The sequence below is a fragment of the Pseudochaenichthys georgianus genome, chromosome 14, assembly GCF_902827115.2.
Source record: "Pseudochaenichthys georgianus chromosome 14, fPseGeo1.2, whole genome shotgun sequence".
Lineage (NCBI taxonomy): Eukaryota > Metazoa > Chordata > Actinopteri > Perciformes > Channichthyidae > Pseudochaenichthys > Pseudochaenichthys georgianus.
The window spans coordinates 512,102-532,110 of NC_047516.1; the positions used below are offsets into that span (position 1 = coordinate 512,102).

Here is a 20,009-nt window from a genome sequence, read left to right on the forward strand (position 1 = left end):
TAAGAGTATAATTAATGTGTATAATATCAGTTAAAACAAGTTCTTCAACATAGTTAACATTGCAGGAAAGCAATACATTAGACGTTAAGTACTTTGTCAAGCTTAATATTTATCTGTAGATAGATACCCCCAACGTTTTTTTCTTATTTGAAAGAAGACCTTAACCTAAAGTATTATTTAATGTTTAAATAGAGGTTAATTAGTTTGTCTGTTTTGCACATCCTCCTACTAATATCTTTGTACATCGTGCACTAAACTGTTTTATCGTAGAGATCACTTGCAGTATCTTCTTGATTTTTTATATTCTATATTTCTATCACAGACCTTCTACTTTCCCCCTATGTAAGTATGTACTCTTAATATTTTTTTCATCAAATAACATTATTCAACAAAAATAACATTATTCAACAAAACTAATTCAATAATGTGCTTTAACCACTAGGCGGTGCACACAAGGTACACTAATAATAATAATAACAACTTTGTATTAGGACACTTATGTATGTATAACATCTGAAGATGTGTAGTTTTATTCATGTTTTTACATAATTTTACAGGATATTGCTATACTATTTCTCATGCTTTACACATTACACATTAATATCTGATTTGTAAAACATCACAGACAGAAAGGCATATCCGTCATTTAATGGTAAGCTATTGAAATTGTGATTCCATAGATGTGTCTCCCATCACCCAAATTCTCTGACTATTCTCTCAACTCAGTATTTACATTCTGATATTCAAAGAAAATCAGTCATTTTCTATCAGCTGTGCACCGTTATGGTGTAAATGTAACCTATCTACCAATTGGATCAAATATAAAAATCAGCCGAATTAGTATTGATACTGCAAGGAGACGTATTTTGTGAAAAGAAATGCAAGGTGTTGTTTAATTGTTGATATATTTATGATCCACGTCACGTTTTCAGTTTTGGCGGCAGTTCTCCTGTTTGTCCAGAAGTCTTCTCATCAGGGCTCTATAAATAAAGAACTACAGCAGATGTGTAATATTTAATGCAGCCAAACTGTGTATTACAATGCTGTTATGTGATGACTTCCAAAGAGAAAAGCAAGAACACTCGGAATAAAGTATTATTATTTATTTATTTTCGGATATCATCGCATTAACATCATATCCCAACATGCATTGCGGCTAAACATCCAATCAACGAGCTTCAAGCTGAGGATCTTGGGTAATCTGTTCAGTGGGTTTGTGTGTATCCTCAAAATGTCCCTTATAGGCCTACGTCTGTTTCCGGTGACTTTATTTACGGCTAAAAAGCCCAAGATTATAGAATTAAACGAATAAATAAAAACAAGGATAATTGTGTTTTATTGTTGAGTAAATAAGGAGACAAAGATTTTCAAAAATACAGATTTCAGTATTCTGAGGCTCTTTGCCCCATTTCTTTTCCTCACAGACGGGAAAAAAAGTCCGACATTATACGATTTAAAATAAAAACATAAAACACTGGCATGTAATTTACGTTAGAATAAATAGAATGGTTTTGAATAATAGATGAGAGTAAAATCTACATCACTTTACAGCATCGCCCAGTTTTGGGGAAACCAACGCTGTCATTTGAACGGCGATCAAGCCTGAAGCCACAGAGATCTTCTGTTACCGTCCTTTCTTCTTAGAGGAAGTACAGAAACACGTAACTCTGGATTTGTTTTAATGTTTGAGGTGCAATAAACGACACAGCAGCTTTTTGTCATGTTAAAACTCTTATGTTCTGCCTCACTCATGAGAGTAACAGCTGGCGAAATTACAGCCTCGCCTACTGATTTCAGTGCTCTAAAATTATATTTATAAATGACTATTATCATTATTATAAGCAAGACAATAAATAGCAAAGATATGTAGAAAATAAGCTTATTTAAGATACGTAACGTGGGAGAAAATAAACGTATTTGAGATACGTTCATAAGAAACGTAACGTGGGAGAAAATATGCTTCTAGAAGATATGTAGAAAATAAACGTATTTGAGTTACGTTCATAACGAACTTAACGTAGGAGAAAATACGTTTCTTTCTAAACGTAATTGAGAATGCAGTTTAGTTCTGTGGGAACGTAATTTTTAGGAGACAGAGTTGCCCTGGAGCGAGCCAGCCACAGCTGGTTGTAATTCATATGTCGGCTAACCCCGAGCCCCGCCCTGACTCCCCCGTCCGGAGGAGAGGGAGAATGGGGCCAGGGGGAAATGTTTGCTTTCTAGTAAACAGCTCTGAAAAGAGCTTGTGCCTGTACAGTGCTTCTGCAACGGAGTGCTGAAGAAAAGTGGGAGCAGTTGGACGGGCCTTCTTCCTATTTATACGGAAGTGAGGCCGGAGGTGGGGCCCACGTCATAGGTGGGCATGGATTAAGTCTGTCAGTGCTGCACACGGTGCTGTGGGATTACCCAATAGCGATAGCCTTAGAGGGCGAAGCCTTATACGAAATAGAACATGACAGCGCAGCGCAACTATACTACGGACGTGACTGCCCTAGCAGTGACATCAACATAGCCTGCTTGTGCTACCACACTTTCCCCTCAAAATATCGTTAAATAACGAAACTTGTAAATAGTGCCAATCCATACAAAGTGTAACCACTGGACTGTGGGAAACGGTATTTCGATCTCTGTTCACACAAACTGAAAGATTGACAGTAAAGTTGATGTGATGGGTTACAGACTGCTTGGAAACCCAGATAAAAGCTTTGAGATTTCATCGTTTATAGAATATAATCAGAAATAAGGAACATACACTTATCCTCTCTTCAACACTATATAATAGAGGCACAGGTTCGATGAGGAAAGCTCTCTGGACAGAAGTGTGTGGCTCTTAAAAGAGCCTTTGGTGTTGGTAGAAGCGGGTTCAGGGTGTTCACTTCTTGGCGGCCTTCTCGGTCTTCTTGGGCAGCAGCACAGCCTGGATGTTGGGCAGCACGCCTCCCTGAGCGATGGTCACTCCTCCCAGCAGCTTGTTCAGCTCTTCGTCGTTGCGGACGGCGAGCTGCAGGTGGCGGGGGATGATCCGGGTCTTCTTGTTGTCCCGGGCGGCGTTTCCAGCCAGCTCCAGGATCTCAGCGGTCAGGTACTCCAGCACGGCGGCCAGGTACACCGGGGCTCCGGCACCGACACGGTGGGCATAGTTACCCTTCCTCAGATGCCTGTGGACACGGCCGACGCGGAACTGGAGCCCGGCCCGGGAGGAGCGGGTCTTAGCCTTGGCTCGGGTCTTTCCTCCGGTCTTCCTTTTTTTTTTTTTTTAATGGCACAATTTTATTTGACAGATTCTGATTTTTATAGAAAATAAAATAAACTCGTAAATTATTTCTTATTTCAACAAAAAATAAAATACCAAGCAGCATAGCCAATACTGCTATTAAAAATAGCTCCAACTTTATCAGCTTCAATACTAAGGTGATGAACAAATTGAAAAATACATAATTATAACAGATATGATTTATTAATAAATGAATACTTTTACATTTGTAGATGTTGACACTGCAAAAAGTATAATAATTTGTAATATTTGTATTCTTTCTATATCCCTAGTAATCTTCAAAACGCTTTCTGGTTCTTTGAAGGCTCGATCCAGACTATCTTCTGGTTATTTTCTGCATCAATCCCTATTATCTCTTACAACAACAAAAAACAACATCTTGGACATAACCGCAAGACTGTAACCTCTTCACATTCTGTTGAGATTGTGAGTCAATTACTAGCCATATCTCACACATTGCTGTTTTGAATCATTACTATGTGGATGGCAGTTGAACTGGATGATGTAACATGTATGCCATCTGCTGGAAAGAAGACGTATCGCTCTGTTGGCTTCGTTTGGACAACAAAAACAGAGTGAAGCTCTCATACCATAAATAACAGTACAGACACCGTCCTGCAGAGAGCACACAGCCCAACAGCACGTTGTTGGTCTAGTGTCATCTTACAAAACATTTGCATTAAGACACTAAGACTAGCTGGTCCATTGTACAGGTCAGTCCACCTTAAATGAGCAGTGGTTCATCAACAGTCTGTGGTTAACGGATACATCAGAATGACAAAAACATGAAACATATTGTCCGCAGACCACGGCCCACCTATGCCAGAGCCAGCGGCCCACCAACGGCAGCAGCCCAACGGGAAAAGTCCCGAATCTCTTGATGGCCAATCCGAGCCTGCTCACACACACACACAACTGAAACCAAAGTCATTTGCAGATTATGTAAAAATCTCTCATACACACATGTGAAACGCTCTCACACACAGACACAACAGCGTTGCAGTCGGGAAGAAAAGCAATGTGGAGCAGCACCTCACCACTTGGAGTTTAACCGTAACACTTTTCGAAATCCCGTTTGTGTCCCCCCGCTTTACAAATAGGCCTATGTTTATTATTATCTTTCATTGCCACGGAGGAGCACACAGCCTCTGTGAGCGAGCAAGAGACAGAGACAGAGAGCGAAAAGAGAGAGAGAAAACACACCTTTATCTATTTAATATAGCCGAGTTGTACAAAATAAAGTAAGAAATCATTCCAATGTGTACTATAGGACAGTAAACAGTTTAAAACGGGAGTGATTAGTAAAATATGCATAAATAAAAAGAAAAATGCTAACTAGGTAACATAAGATAAGAATACACAAGTTTAAATGATTTGTTATTGGTTGTGATCATATTCTAAAGATGTTTGGATTATTGAAAAGTATACAGCTCCCTTTCATCTGAGTGTTGAGAGCTCTATCCATAAATTCATTTTGTGCTCAAAGTGCACCAGATTGATGCATTTAAGTTGGACATTTAAAAGAAAAATCATACATTTTCTTTTCACTGAAAACGGTTTCCACAGACCCAAACAGCACACAAATGTTAAAAGTAAGCATATAATAATGTTAAAATGTGCTAAATATATACACTGCAAAAAAACTGAAAAAGAGGAGTAAAAGTAGCTCACGACTTGTTTTATTTTTTGAAAGTAGCTCTCATCCTAAAAAAGGTTGGAGACCCCTGAACCACTGGTCTAGCGTCATTTTACAAAACGTTAAGACGTTAAGACACTAAGACTAGCTGGTCCATTGTAAAGGTCAGTCCACCTTAAATGAGCAGTGGTTCATCAACAGTCAGTGGTTAACGGATACATCAGAATGACAAAAACATGAAACATATTGTCCACAGACAGATTTCTCTCACGTGTGAACAGTCATAAGACTTATTCATTGTCCTCTCCATCGGCTTCTGTTTCCATGTGTTCAGCTGAGCTGCTGACTGGAGGCTCTGCCTCTCCGTTATCCTCAGTTTGAATTTCATTAAGCTGTGAGGACTGACGACCAACACACTTGTGCCTTTGTACATGATTACTCATGTGTGTCTTTAAACTTCCACTCCGTGAAAAAGCTTTCTTACAGACTGAGCAGCAGTGTGCTCCCTCTCCTGTGTGGATTCTCATGTGTTTCTTTAAACTTCCACTCTGTGAAAAAGCTTTCTTACAGACTGAGCAGCTGTGTGCTCTCTCTCCTGTGTGGATTCTCATGTGTGTCTTTAAATTTCCACTCTGTGAAAAAGCTTTCTTACAGACTGAGCAGCTGTGTGCTCCCTCCCCTGTGTGGATTCTCATGTGTGTCTTTAAACTTCCACTCTGTGAAAAAGCTTTCTTACAGACTGAGCAGCTGTGTGCTCTCTCTCCTGTGTGGACTCTCATGTGTTTCTTTAAACTTCCACTCTGTGAAAAAGCTTTCTTACAGACTGAGCAGCTGTGTGCTCTCTCTCCTGTGTGGACTCTCATGTGTGTCTTTAAACTTCCACTCCGTGAAAAAGCTTTCTTACAGACTGAGCAGCTGTGTGCTCTCTCTCCTGTGTGGACTCTCATGTGTGTCTTTAAACTTCCACTCTGTGAAAAAGCTTTCTTACAGACTGAGCAGCAGTGTGCTCCCTCTGCTGTGTGGACTTTCATGTGTGTCTTTAAACTTCCACTCTGTGAAAAAGCTTTCTTACAGACTGAGCAGCTGTGTGCTCTCTCTCCTGTGTGGACTCTCATGTGTGTCTTTAAACTTCCACTCTGTGAAAAAGCTTTCTTACAGACTGAGCAGCTGTGTGCTCTCTCTCCTGTGTGGACTCTCATGTGTGTCTTTAAATTTCCAAGATGTGAAAAAGCTTTCTTACAGACTGAGCAGCTGTGTGCTCTCTCTCCTGTGTGGACTCTCATGTGTGTCTTTAAACTTCCACTATGTGAAAAAGCTTTCTTACAAACTGAGCATTTGAATGCTTTCTCTCCTGTGTGGACTTTCATGTGTTCCTTTACATGTTCCTTCCGTGAAAAAGTTTTCTTACAGACTGAGCAGCGAAAGGGTTTCTCTCCTGTGTGGACTCTCATGTGTTGATATAGTTTTTTTCTATATCTAAAAGCTTTCTGACAGACTGAGCAGCTGAATGGTTTCTCTCCAGCACTACGTCGGGGATCACTGACAGATTCTTGTCTATGTTTCAGTGAGTTTGAGCCTGAGGCAGGTTCTCTGGTCTCCTTCCAATCAGCACTATCTTCAGTGTCAGGTTCAGAAGAGTCATCAGTGTCTTCAGAAGAGTCTCCAGTGTGGTCCTCAGTCTTTGGTTGTAAACTGCTCTCTGGATCTGAGTTCCTGGCTGGTTCTGGTCCTCCACAGTCCTCTCCACCAGCTTCTGTTTCCATGTGTTCAGTTTGTCTTTGATGAGGCTGAGAGGACTGAGGTTTCTCTTCATCATCTTCACTCTTCACAGGGTCAGGAGTGAAAGTGGACTTGGTGATATCAGCCTCCTCCAGCTCCTGAAGCTGCTCCCCCTCCTGTTCCTGCTTAATGTGTGGGGGGGGCTCTGGGTCCTCCAGGTCCAGGCTGGTGCTCCCCTCCTGCTGGTCAGGGGGAGGCTCTTCTTTAACCACCACCAGCTGCTGGACATCTGCTCTGTGTATCCGAAGCTGAGGCTGTAAAACAGCGTCCAGTAGTTTCTGCAGTCTCTCGTTCTCCTCTTTGGAAAGAGACAGCTCCTCCTCGAGCTCTGCTATCGTTTGTTTAAACAGAGCAAATATCTCTTCATTAGCAGCAGTGAGTCGCTGCTTCTTCACCGACAGCAGCATCTGGACTTTACTCATGTTTCCTAGATCACCTTTCCCTGCAGACTCCGTTAAACACGCCGTTTCTCTCTCCGTCAAACTCTCAATCTGACTAGTGTTGCTAACGTGTTTCCAGCTAGCATGCTAAGCTAGCTCCTATAGTCCGAGGTAAACACTCCAGAAAAAAGAGCACAGAGTCCATTCAGAGGTTTATCCAGACACACAGATGATGGATCAGTAGAGCTGGAGCTCACACACACTTTCTCAGGAACACAGAGAGAGAACCGAAGCGACGAGAGGCCGCATGCAGGGCTCGAGTTATGTGTGAGCTCCGGTCTTGCCTCTTCCTGATATATTTCATTTCTCGGGTTTCCAACGAACTGTGGCTCTGCTCGCCACAGCGGCTCTTTATATCCACCAGCTGCTCTCTGATTGGCCACCAGCGAGCGTATCGACGATCGTCCAATCAGAAGGGGGCTCACGTTGGCAAGGCTCTTCATGAGGCTTATTTAAAAATAAAACAGGACATATTTAACCAGACCATAACCCTTAATATAAAAAGTGTTTGATAAATAATCCCACAGAAACACTTTTTGACATTTTCAGTGCATCCAGAGAATGTTAATTATATTCAAATGTGTTAAGTTTTTAAAGTTTAAACACATTAATATGAAAACAATCCCTGAAACTAAAATGTGACAAATCCAATCTAAATGACTGCGATATATTCCCTGTACTGAAGTAATACTAAAGAAACACAATATCTGCATTAAAACAGTACACTGTACGGTTAATGAAACATTAGGAGGTAAACAAACATAACATGTAAGTCGCTTTGGATAAAAGCGTCTAACACGTGACGTGTAATGTAATGATAAGCTTTCAGAGGTGCACCAATCAGGGGGCTGCAGGTCTGGAAACAGGAGCTGTAGCGGTTGGCTTTGTCCTGTAAGCACATCCTGAAGTTGACCTGTTGTCTAATGAAGTGGTGGAACACGCTGGAGAGACCTGGCTGCATTACAAAGTGAATATCTATTTCCAGAGAAATATAGAATGCTTGGAAGTGTTTGGAAAGAGCTCAAACACAGATCAATACATAGCAGGCACAGCATCTGTCAGGTGTGGCATGACAACATACAGTATCATATCAAACAGGGATTTGAAGCCACTGCAATATTTCACATGTCAAATTCTGACGGCACGAAAAAGCATGCAGACATCGTTGCTGACGTGATAATACCTCCAGTTATTAACTGTTACATCAAACGTTTATTCATGTTCAGCATTTGCAATGACTCAATACATGCATTAGATATTATGCATATAGATATCACAATAACTATTTATTTTCAAACACATTAATACAAACAGAGAAATACAAATAATAACATATAGCCTAAATTAGAAACAAATATATAATAATAATGTAATATTCTATTGGAAAGCATTTAACTCTCCTCTTGCTATGAAATAAACAAAGTACTGTAGTAATCAACTATTTCAAATGTATAGTAGTAAGTAGAATCGACAAGGAGTACTGCAGCTAATGATCTGAGTACTTCTACGTTTACTTTAGAAGCAGATCTGAGTACTTCTACCTCCTCAGTTTAAATGAAATGACTATAAAAGCGACATTTCCGACGCGTCCCTGAAGGCGTCCCTTTAAGGTGGAGTTTCACGGTGCTGCAGCGGCTTGTCGGAATTTCAGAGAGGGGTCTGCCTGCAGACCTCCAGTGTCAGGACAGTTCCGGTGCAGACCTCCAGTGTCAGGACAGTTCCGGTGCAGACCTCCAGTGTCAGGACACCTCCACTGTCAGTACAGGAAGTGACGATTCTGACGAACACGTTTTTTCCCCCGCCCACCGAACGACTCGTCTGATGGTTTTTGCAAATTAGTAAGGTAAGGTGCGTGACCTGTTTGCACTATCCAAAACAATGAATGCAGTCTAAATGTATTGTTTCGCAGACAAAACAAAAATGTATAGATATAATATATATATACTTGCAGAGCATATCATTTGCTTATCATAGGCCACCTATGCCGTTATTCTCTGATGCGTCTCAATATCATCAGCGGTAATAACAAAAAAGTTGATGGAGGCAATGTAATGCACTCGTTTACCGAGACATGGGAAACTGAGCACAAGTTTGTGATAAATGGAGACAAGCCGGTATGTCTTATTTGCTACGAGGCAGTGGCATTGTGTGAGAAACCTTAAGTAACCGTGTGTGTGTGCCGATGTACAAGCATGTGTTTTTGTTACGGAACTAATTTCTTTAAGAAATTGTGCAATAGTTGTTCACAGCTAGTTATTAATTACGTTATTACTAAAACCAATAATATCGAATGCAGAGGCAATTGTGTAATGTGAAAAATATATATTTATATAGTCTTTTTACGTTGTTAGCTAAGTTTTTGTCAGTTCGGCTCTATTAAACGTTTGTGTAAAGAGGTTAGCAAGGATAGGTCTGCATGTGTTGTTGTTGGCAATGACACTGGTATCTTTTAAAAGAAGAGATAATGCAGATTAAAAGTGTGTCTATCGTTTCTGGCCATTGTAGAATGTAATGTATAGTGAAATAAGTTGTTTTCACACTTAAACAGCGTGCAAAGACTGGCCGTATGAAGTATTGTTTTAATTGAAGTTTTAGTACTTTACATTTTGTAACATTTGTTCCTGTTTTTTGTAGATGCATCTTTCAATCCTCTGTGGCACTGCAAAGCCTGCCACCTCTGATGGTGTGTGTTGTGCATGAAAGAGGACCATATTGATCATTTTGATAGCGACCTGTTTAGATCTTCATACAGCTGTGTTTTTCCTTCTAGAAACCTTTCACAGTCAATACATCCTGGACCGTGGAAAGAGACGACTGGTTTGGTAATAGAGGTAATAGTATACCATTTGTATCATTTATATTCAACTGAAATGTCAAACCATAACAAAACAACTAAATGCTTTCTGACATGCTAGGGTTTCCCCAGGCAACTGTATGGGAATGACTGGCATCTTCATGTTGAGGCTACATTATTGGTCTGATTGAATTCTCTGTTGTTTTTAAGATAATAACATTAAATTATATATTTTCTTTCATAGTATGCCCTTTACACCATACTAGATGCACCCTATGATTTCACTATTGTAAGTTGATCTGGTCATTTAAAGTAAACTCAAAATCCCATTATGACATTTAATCTGACATACAGTGATAATATATTTCTTTCCTTTTTTAGACTGACATGCCAGCTTTGCGAAAATGGTGGTGTGTCATGCTAATGGAGAATTTCGACCTCGGAAGGTGAGACCACTAAAATGTTGACGTTAGATTAACTTTGAAATGGTTAAAAAACACAATGTTATACCAACAGTACCTGTATTTGTTTCTTTATTTAACCCTTTTTATTTGAGTCATGGCAAAATGTTTGCCCACTGGACAGAGAAATCTAAAGCCCTCCTGCGAGGTGAGGTGCCTCCAGTGTTCAGAATGAGGAAGAGGAAGTTGGATGACATCACGGAGGTCAGATTTGCATTGCAATCTATTTCATTTAAGTTGTGTTTGTATCTACTCTCACACTAAAGCTTCAATTTCATTATTTGTTTCACCACTCTATATTTAAATATATATGTATTTTGTCAATATTTACTGCATTTATTCTTCCTCGTGGTATCAGTATTTAGGACGATGTTGGAGGACAGTCCTTAAACTAAAGAATATGTTGAAATTAGCATACTTTACTAAAAGTATGGTAGTTCATGGCAATAGTCCCTTGTATTTTGTACATTTGAAGTTTTTTTGTTTTTTAGAAAGAGGAGCAACTTCAGCCTCATCCAGCTGATGTCTCAGTTGGGAAAGATGTGGATAAAACAATGGAAGCGGTAGGCTTGTTTACTAGTTATATACATCATATCCAAGGAGGACGCCCTTTCCTTGGGTTAGTCTGCCAAAAAGCTACTTAATGCTTAATATGTATCAGTGGGTATGATATATTTTCTCTTTTCCGTAGCCAACATCTAAGATCGTGCAGGACTGCAAGAAGGCAGCAGAATGGGTGGTGGCACACAAACATTTGTGCACCAGGGTGCATTTGCCCGATGCAGTGAGCATGGGGGAAGCACAACTAAGAGAGGCTGTCAAGCTTTGGGAGGAAAAACCTGACGAATGTAACGAGGATGAGATGGAGGCAATCTTGGAGCCATTCAAGTTTAGGTTTAAACATATGGAAGACATGTGGACCTTCTTAAACGAGATCAGAGACAAAAGAGGGTATCTGGCATTCTGCGAATGCATTTCTGTTTGAATAAAGGGCAATAGGAAGTTGGAACACTTTGTCAGTTTTTGTGTGTTTTGCTTTGTTTTGTTTTTCAATGAAGCATTTGATAATTCACCTTGATTATACCATGAACACCACAGAGGTATGTTGGTTTACTTTAAGATAAGCCTTTTATTGTCTCCCGCATCACACCACAAGGGCAATTTGGGAGTCCATCAAGGGGATCTAGCAGAAAAAATAACTACCAAATATGAAAATAATTGACATTTTAATACATAATGGAATCTAAAATGGATATAATTTATAGCAAATTGTTTAATATGCAGATTCTTAATCCAATAGTGCAGTAAAGGGAGAAATAAAGTATGTAGGAGTGAAGTGAAACAGTCTATTGTAATATCAAACAGTAATTAGACTATAGAGCTGTAACATAATAAGTAACATAATTATACATAACATTTTCAGGCTTATGACATAAATAAGAGGCAAATAATTTTAAGAAAATAAATATGGTTTTAACTAACTTCTACTGCCCTCTTAAGTGGTGTCATGCTGACATAGTTAAAATATCTGGGTATGGGTCGCGTTTGCCATTCGATCAGTGAGGGGAGAAAAATGCAACAAAAATGGTCAAAATCCGTTAATATATGGATGAGTGGGGGGCGGGCTGGACACAGGCCGTGGGGGGACACCCGAGACCGGGCAATGTCCAAGGTAGAAACCGGGTGAAATAGCCCAAAAAATAATAAAACCGGGGAAAGTGGAAAAAAGTGTCCGAAAATAGGCACTCGTGAGGCGGGCAGAGTCCCCTGTCAACTCCCGTTACATTCCTCCATGGTGTCTTTTGAGCGAAAAACTTTTACGAGAACCAGGCTGGGGGGTCAAAAGGGCTTGACCAAGGCCGACCCAAAGTGCAAGGTGAGCGGACTCATCACCTCCGTGATGAGTCTCCATTGTGATTCAGTGGGCGGGGAAAAAAACGTGTTCGTCAGAATCGTCACTTCCTGTACTGACAGTGGAGGTGTCCTGACACTGGAGAGGCTTCTCAATACTCAAATTTCCCCTCCTCGACTCCCCTCCTCGAGACTTAGACCCGCCCACAGGAGATGCGAGCGGAGGACCGAGGAGGGGAACCGAGGAGAGAGGAGGGGAAGCAGCAGACGTTTAAAGAAATGAGAACTCCTCTCCTCTGAGCGGTCATATTAAAGCGACGTCCGTTCATTATTACGTGCCAACAGCTGCATCAGCTGTCGAGTGTTTTGTCATATTTTATAATCTCTGTTAGATCAGCTGAACATTGTTCCCCCACATATTTTATTTGAATTCATTGAGAGTGCGGTATAATGAGACAATAACAGGCTACAGATGCGGACACACACACACAAATATATTTATATAAATATATACAATTTAAAGTATGAGAGCACTCTCATAATAACGTAACACAGTCAGAGACTGGATATACCCCCCCCCCCCCCCCCCTCTCTCTGGTCGCTGAAATGGGGAATTGAAATTACGGGCCAAAAGTTGTATTTGCAAGTATTAAAAGTAAGGACATCAAACCAACTGAGACCCGTCTGTCCGCGGCATCTGCGCACTGTACAACACACACCTACACACTGTACAACACACACACCTACACACTGTACAACACACGCACCTACACACTGTACAACACACGCACCTACACACTGTACAACACACTGTACAACACACGCACCTACACACTGTACAACACACACCTACACACTGTACAACACACACCTACACACTGTACAACACACACCTACATACTGTACCACACACACCTACAGCTGCTAAAGCATAATCAGGCTACAGCCGTTGTGTATTTTATTATGTGAAGCACTAAATGGTTTTAGAAAAATATGGACTCTTTGTAGATATCTACTAAACTACAGCAAATAAAGAGAGTAGGTCTGTTATACTGAGTGATATATATTTTACACACTGCTCTGCTTTCTGCAGGACCTCACAGCTGTTCTCACTGTAAACATCGCGTTGCGATGAGAGCAGGTTCTCAAATAATATCCAGGGGATGCATGCAGAGCTGTCATTGGCTGAGATAAGTCCGGCCGTGCGTCACGCCTCCACCGTTCCCGGAAATGCATCCGCGGAGGAGCCGTGGAGGAACCATCAGTGTATCCTCGGTTATAGCTCCTCCAGAGAGCCTCCTCGATGCTCGATCCTCGGTGTGCATTTAGAGAAATGAGACGTCCTTCAAAATGGCGCGCTGAAATTCATTTCCGGGTCACTACCGGAGGACCGAGGAGTCGAGGAGGGGAAATTTGAGTATTGAGAAGCCTCTTGGAGGTCTGCACCGGAACTGTCCTGACACTGGAGGTCTGCAGGCAGGCTCCCATGGAATTTCAGGCCAAACAAACGGAACAACCGGAGACTTTCTGACCCCGGTGATCCCCCGGTGACCCCCGGTGATGCCCCGGTGATCCGGCTGGTGCTCCGCTGTTCGGTAAGTCCTCTTGTTCAGCCTCAGTTTGTAAATGCTGCTGTTTTAATCTTAGCGGTGCTTTAAAAGGATGCTTACATTATGATGCACGCTTTTCAAATTAAGACACGATGTCTAACTATCTATCATATTTTTCACGCACAGACCGCCGGGTATATGATTTTAACTTTGTGGATTTGAGCCTTTATTGGAGAAGAAGTTGTGTTTGCAGCGTTCTTATTATACATCCATGGTTTGCACCGAGCTGCCATTTTGGTGCGTTCAAGGTGCATCGGGTGAAAACCGTCAAAAATGAAAATAAGAAAATTGCCAAGTAGCAGAGGTGGAAGAAAGACTCAGATCTTGTACTTGACTAAAAGTAGAAGTACTCACTTAATTAAAGCATTAATTAATTAATTAATATGTTACTGCACTTGTGTTCATATAGCAGTACGATTACAATAAAAGTGCATATATATACACTACTTTTTTCACTATAGAATTTTTCGTAGAACAATCATGCGATTAATTTACATTAATAACAAATATTAATCGTTTCCCTGCACTAAAATAAATGTATGTATGACAAACCAAAAACACGAGTGAGACCCTCAAAATTAGCAGAAAACGGACCCCTTTTATATATAGACATGTGTATTCATTGGGATGAACCCCTTGAGATGCACCATCTCGTTTTCAAGGGGGTCCCGACAATAGCAACAACTTACAGACATACATAAACAAAAAGACAAAATGCAAAACATGACACACAAGACAAACCACATACAGTCTGTTAAGTGAAATTCAAGCAATGCACACAATCATTACAATTTGAGACAGTCGAGCAAATCAGTTTCATCAATATCAGTTAATAACAAGTGCAGACCAGTTGAAAGTGAGATAACAATGCATGTTTAAACATACCCAATCATGCAAGAGATCTAATAGCAGCAGGTAAAGTATTCCAGTCTGTTGGGGCTTTGAAAATGAACGCTCTTCTGCCAATAATTTTTTTTGCAGAGGACAGAGAAATACATCTGAACAGAATGTGTAACTTGATGATTTGGTGAGTAGGGTACAAAATACTGCTTTAAATAAATGGGATAGTTAACATAAATGCATTGTGCATAAATGCATAAATGCATGCGTGTGTCTTCTTACATTTAAAGAAGGCCATTTAAGTTGGTTATACATTGTGCAGTGATGTGTACGAAAAGGACAACCAAGAACAAATCTGCATAGTCTGTTGTAGGCTATGTTGAGTGGAGCAAGATCTGATGTATCTGCATTTTGGTAGACAACATCACAATAGTCCATAATCGGAAGAATACGTTGAGAAGCAATTCTCTTTCGGACACTGAGCGTAAAACAATTACGAGAGCTGTGTAAAACACTGATTCCGTAATTGACTTTTTGTATTACATGCTTTATATGTAGTTTAAATGAAAGTTCAGAGTCTAGCCATACACCAAGATATTTAAAGCTATCAACTGTATGCAGAGAAGTAACATCCTTACATGTTATTACTACATTAGTTTTGGATTTGAGCTTCTGCCTGGTACCAAAGACCATGGTATAAGATTTTGTTTTGTTAAGCAGTAGTTTATTGTGTGATAGCCAGTCCTGTAAGATATTAAAATCCAATTGAAGAGAGATCTGAATATGTGAGAAATTTGATTTGGATGTATATATGACAGTGTCATCAGCATAAAGGTGAGTACAACAATTAATGAGACAAGAAGATAAATCATTTATGTAAATGGCCAGAAGTGGGCCCAGAGTTGATGCTTGGGGTACACCCTTTTGTTGGATCAACAGGTCAGACTGTTTTCCGTTCAGCCCCGAGCCTGTTTTTCAGGTTTCAGGCTCGAAAATGACATTCCCAGAACAAATGACCATATCTTCGTTACATTAATAATCTTTTTTCTCAAAGCAAGGTTACACCTGTGAGTTGGATGTAGAAGTGTCAGAATCAATATAGATGTTTTTATTTGAAAGTATAAATTCAGATTAAACACTGTAAGAAAAAGGGAAATTATTGTGTCTGTCCAAAAAAAAAAAAAGTACTTATAGTGAAGACCACCCTTGAATGATGGGATGGTAGACAAAAAGCTTTAGGAATCCAAACTACAACATATAATAAGTACCCTGTATCAAGATTGATGCAAAACCCCACTTCTGGGGTCATTTGGGTGGATTTGACCTATCTTGGTCGATTTTGCTGATTGACATCTCTCTCTAACCGTCAGAGCCAATGGAATCAAGGGGAACTCCCACATACTCCTTATTTGGTAATGTGTGTGTGTGAGACTGCCACATAGCAAAGACCGGAAGCTGCGATAACTCTGGTGGCTACCATTAGCAGCTAATTTTTGCTCTCCGATTTTTACATAAAAATGGAATTATGGATTATAAAAAAAAAAAATTATTACACAAACATTATCAACCTATGGATTAACCGATTCAGCCGCGTTTTTTCTCGTTTTAATGCCATTGAACACGTCTTTTGATCAGATTGACAGCTACGGTGAGACGATCTCCCGTAAAAGCTCCGTAAAAGGTACGTGTTGTGATGTCTGTGTTTGCGTCCCCTGTCAAGAGTTCGGATCACTCAGTGATGATATATACCTAAATAATCTGTGGAACCTCAGCTTTAATCGGATATATTGTATGTGCACAGAGCTCAGTCTGCATTACGAAGAGGATAAAGAAGTCATAGCTCAAAGAAATTCATCCGAACGAACACAAACATTATTTAACAATAACAGCCACTCGGGGCAGTAATGCAATAGTAGTGGGCTCTAACGAAAGAAAGTCCCTTAGCTGCACCATCGAAGTGGATCAACATGCTACCATTAGCAGCAGCCTCATCTCTGGGGATGTTCGTCACCCAGGAGAGTTTGAAGTGGACATAAAGACTCGGAGCTTGCGTTTGACTGGATCGAAGCTCCGGCGTCTTCTGGTAAGCTCGGGACTGAAATCGGGATATATGCTGATGTATTTTCCGTTGTAGTCCAGAGACTTTTTCTCCCTGGCAAGACGAAGGATTTTTACTTTGTCCTGGAAGTTCAGCAGCTCGATCATGATGGCCCGCGCGCGGGCTGGTACGGGAGTTTTGCCTGGCAGTCGGTGAGCGGTGTGCCCTCTCAATGATCGGCAGGGTAGGGAAGGCATCTGGCCCCAGGAGCTGCGGGATGAGCCGAGACATGAAGCCGATAATGTCACTGCCTTCAGCGGACTCCTGGATTCCTACGAAGCGAAGGTTAGAATGTCGGCTCCGGTTCTCCAAGTCATCCACTTTAGACATTAGGAAGGAGTTGTCTTTCTCAAGCTGCTTGACTCGAGCGACACACTCGTGTACATTGTCCTCATTAGCCCCGACACGCTGCTCTAACAAATTGACCTAGTCTCCCAAACTAGACAGGGACTTGTGTATCCTGCTCAAGCTACTTTGAATGGGATCCATTTTTGAGTCAATGTGAGTCAGCATGTCGGTCTTGATTTGCTGAATCGTGTCCCACACATTTTGCAGAAACATGTTTCCCTCCATAGTTGCAAATGCAAAAAATACAATAATCCTGAGACCGCAGTGAGCCGCTTTACTATGTTATACAAATGTTCGTGGGTTCAGATCATGTGGATCAATGATATGAGCTTTAAAGAGCTAATTTAACAGCAACAAACAGACGAGCTTGAGATGCGCTTACTCACGCTGCGACCATTTTGGATGATTGGATTTTAGCTTTGTTGCAGTGGGACCATTTTCTTAACCTGTTAAGCCCGAGAGACTCCGGTAACGGGGGGCCTCCTGCAATATCTTGCAGGAAACGGTGTCTGAGGGCATGTTCATTTAATAAACTATGAATGTTTTAGAGATGATTCACCGCTCTTAATCTATTACCTATCAACACAGATATCGGCAAAGCTACTGGCAGGCAGGGCCCCGGCATGTCCTGGAAAGAGTTGAGAGTGCCATACGCCCTTGAGCCTGGACCCAGCAGATATCAGTTTGCAGCGTTTTGTACACACACATCCCTATCAGGCTTTGAAGGGGAGGGAGGACCCACCACCCTGCTCCTCTCATCATAGGAGGGCAGGGTGAGGGCTACACTGTAGGAAGGGGGGTTTGGAAATCTGCTTCCATCTTCCTTGTATTGTTTTGGTTTGGATGATTGTGGTAGGCATGGTGATGAAGCCGGGGGAGATGGTGTGCATCTCTGCTTCGGTGATTTTGGTGGGCGTCGTTGAGGGGCGGGGGTAAAGGACATGCTGCCAGCCCTGCGTATCGCCTTAGTTTGGTCTTTGAAATCCAGGAAGGAATTGGTGCCAGCCCTCTGTATCTCCTTCATGTGTTCAACGATCTCCAGGATGGTGGGCGAGGGTGAAAGGGTGAACGGAGTATCCTCAAAGGCGTTGACAGGGGGGGGTTTCCTCTTGCCGCTTGTCCTTGGCAGAGGGAACAGATTGATGACGCAGGCAGTTGAATATGTTAGAGATAAACAATTTCACTCCTGACTTGTTCAGGCAAACTCCATTTGCCTTGAAAAGATGTCTGCGGTCCCAGAAAAAGTTAAAATTGTCAATAAAATGCACAGAATGGTCAGTACAGGCAGTTGAAAGCCAGGTGTTCAGTGCAAACAGTCTGCTGAATCTCTCCACTCCTCTTCTGACTGGCGGTAGAGGGCCACTGATGAACACCTCTGCATTTAGACAGCTGACAGTTTCCAACAGACATTTAAAGTCTTCTTTCAGCACTTCTGACTGTTGTTTCACAACATCATTTGTTCCAATATGTAGTACCACATTCTTCACAGTCAGATGTTCAGCCCCAATTTGCAGGATCTTCTCAGCCAAGTCAGAGACCACATCCTTGGGAAAACAGAGTACTTTGGTGTTGTTCTTATTACACAGACCTTTTACATCTCTTACAGCAGAGTCACCCACAATCAGAGTTTCAGGCCCAGTCGTTAGCTTTCCCTCTAGCCTTTTACTTTTGGAGTAGCTATTGGTCCTTACCCTGCTGTGTGAAGAGGACGGGTTATCCAGGTCATCAGAAAGAGATCTCCGGCTCTCGGTCAGCGGAGCGTATCTGTTCTGGATTGGCACACTTGGTGGTTTAGGAGGATTTTTTGTAATTCTCCCTTTAGCAGCTGTCCACTGCTGTTTAGGGGTTGAAGAGGCGCTCTTCCTGGGTGATAACAATGCAGGCCAGCCGGTCGCATCACATATTTCAGAGTGTTGGGCTCTGCCTGTTTTCCATTATTTTGCAACACTGGTAAAGTGGTGTCATTCCCACAACATAGTCCATTCACTTCCACGTTAACTTCCAACCGTTGCATTTTCATTTCCAGCACAGCTATCTTCTGTAGAAGTTTGTTGAAGTCATCTGTAGAGAACGGAGGCATTTTTCTACCAACTAGCTTAAGCGAAATAGCATGCAGTAGCCTACCAGGCTTTAGCTGTTGCTAGGCCACGCTACTGTAAGACTGGGGTCGTCGTAAAAATGTTGAAATATGGCTGAAAACCTCCGTCTATTTACGAAGATGAACTGTCCCAGTGATAGGTTAATGTCCAGGAGCCGCTGCTCGAAGTTTTCAGAGAATAAGAATAGGAAAATCAGCATAAAAAGTAAGCAGAGGCAGGAGCAAGCAGAAAAGCGTCTGCACTGTAAGAAAGATAAGCACAAGATGTAAGAAGGTTTATATATATAGGATTACTTAAAAACAGTCCCAAATAATACAGGTTCACTTCAATACAGTTCAAGATAATACCTGTTTACTTTAATACAGTTTAGAACAATATCTGTTTGCTTTAACACACATATAAATATATATATATAAATGGCACTTCTCTTAATCACTAAGCACATGTTGCATTATTAACTGTTAACTAGGTTTCCATTTACATTTAAATGTCTGCAAAGTAAATATCTAAAAAAGATGCTTACCTATTTCAGATTCAGTCTTCCCAGCCTGGTGCAGGTCTACCATTTTGTTTCTGGTGTCCTTTGACAGCTCTTTGGTCTTGTCCATAGTGGAGTTTGTAGCTGACCAAATACTTATTTTCCACCATAATTTGAAAATAAATTCTTTAAAAATCCTACAATGTGATTTCCTGGATTCTTTTCCCCATCCTGTCTCTCATAGTTGAAGTGTACCTAGGATGAAAATTACAGGCCTCTCATCTTTTTAAGTGGGAGAACT

The 20,009-nt window shown here is 41.2% G+C and overlaps 2 protein-coding genes across 4 annotated transcripts; one reads left to right on the forward strand and one right to left on the reverse strand.

Annotated features, from left to right (window-relative positions):
• Window positions 1-2,872: 2,872 nt before the first annotated feature.
• Window positions 2,873-7,111, reverse strand: LOC117458545 (histone H2A-like). Its single transcript, XM_071205507.1, has 2 exons — window positions 6,816-7,111; window positions 2,873-3,242 (listed from the first exon to the last, which is right to left on the reverse strand). Exons 1-2 carry the CDS (start codon window positions 7,109-7,111, stop codon window positions 2,873-2,875), a joined length of 666 nt encoding a protein of 221 aa, XP_071061608.1.
• Window positions 7,112-8,845: 1,734 nt separating this feature from the next.
• On the forward strand, window positions 8,846-11,372 carry LOC117458365 (uncharacterized). Of its 3 annotated transcripts, none has more exons than XM_071205455.1 (7): window positions 8,846-8,977; window positions 9,764-9,960; window positions 10,168-10,212; window positions 10,305-10,369; window positions 10,480-10,588; window positions 10,876-10,947; window positions 11,076-11,372. In XM_071205455.1, exons 2-7 carry the CDS (start codon window positions 9,826-9,828, stop codon window positions 11,367-11,369), a joined length of 720 nt encoding a protein of 239 aa, XP_071061556.1. In that variant the 5' UTR covers window positions 8,846-8,977; window positions 9,764-9,825; the 3' UTR covers window positions 11,370-11,372. The 3 variants fall into 3 exon arrangements, with proteins under 3 accessions (XP_071061556.1, XP_033954680.1, XP_033954681.1); XM_034098789.2 differs by having other exon boundaries at window positions 8,846-8,972; XM_034098790.2 differs by lacking the exon at window positions 8,846-8,977 and adding an exon at window positions 9,133-9,243 and having other exon boundaries at window positions 9,900-9,960.
• Window positions 11,373-20,009: the final 8,637 nt, after the last annotated feature.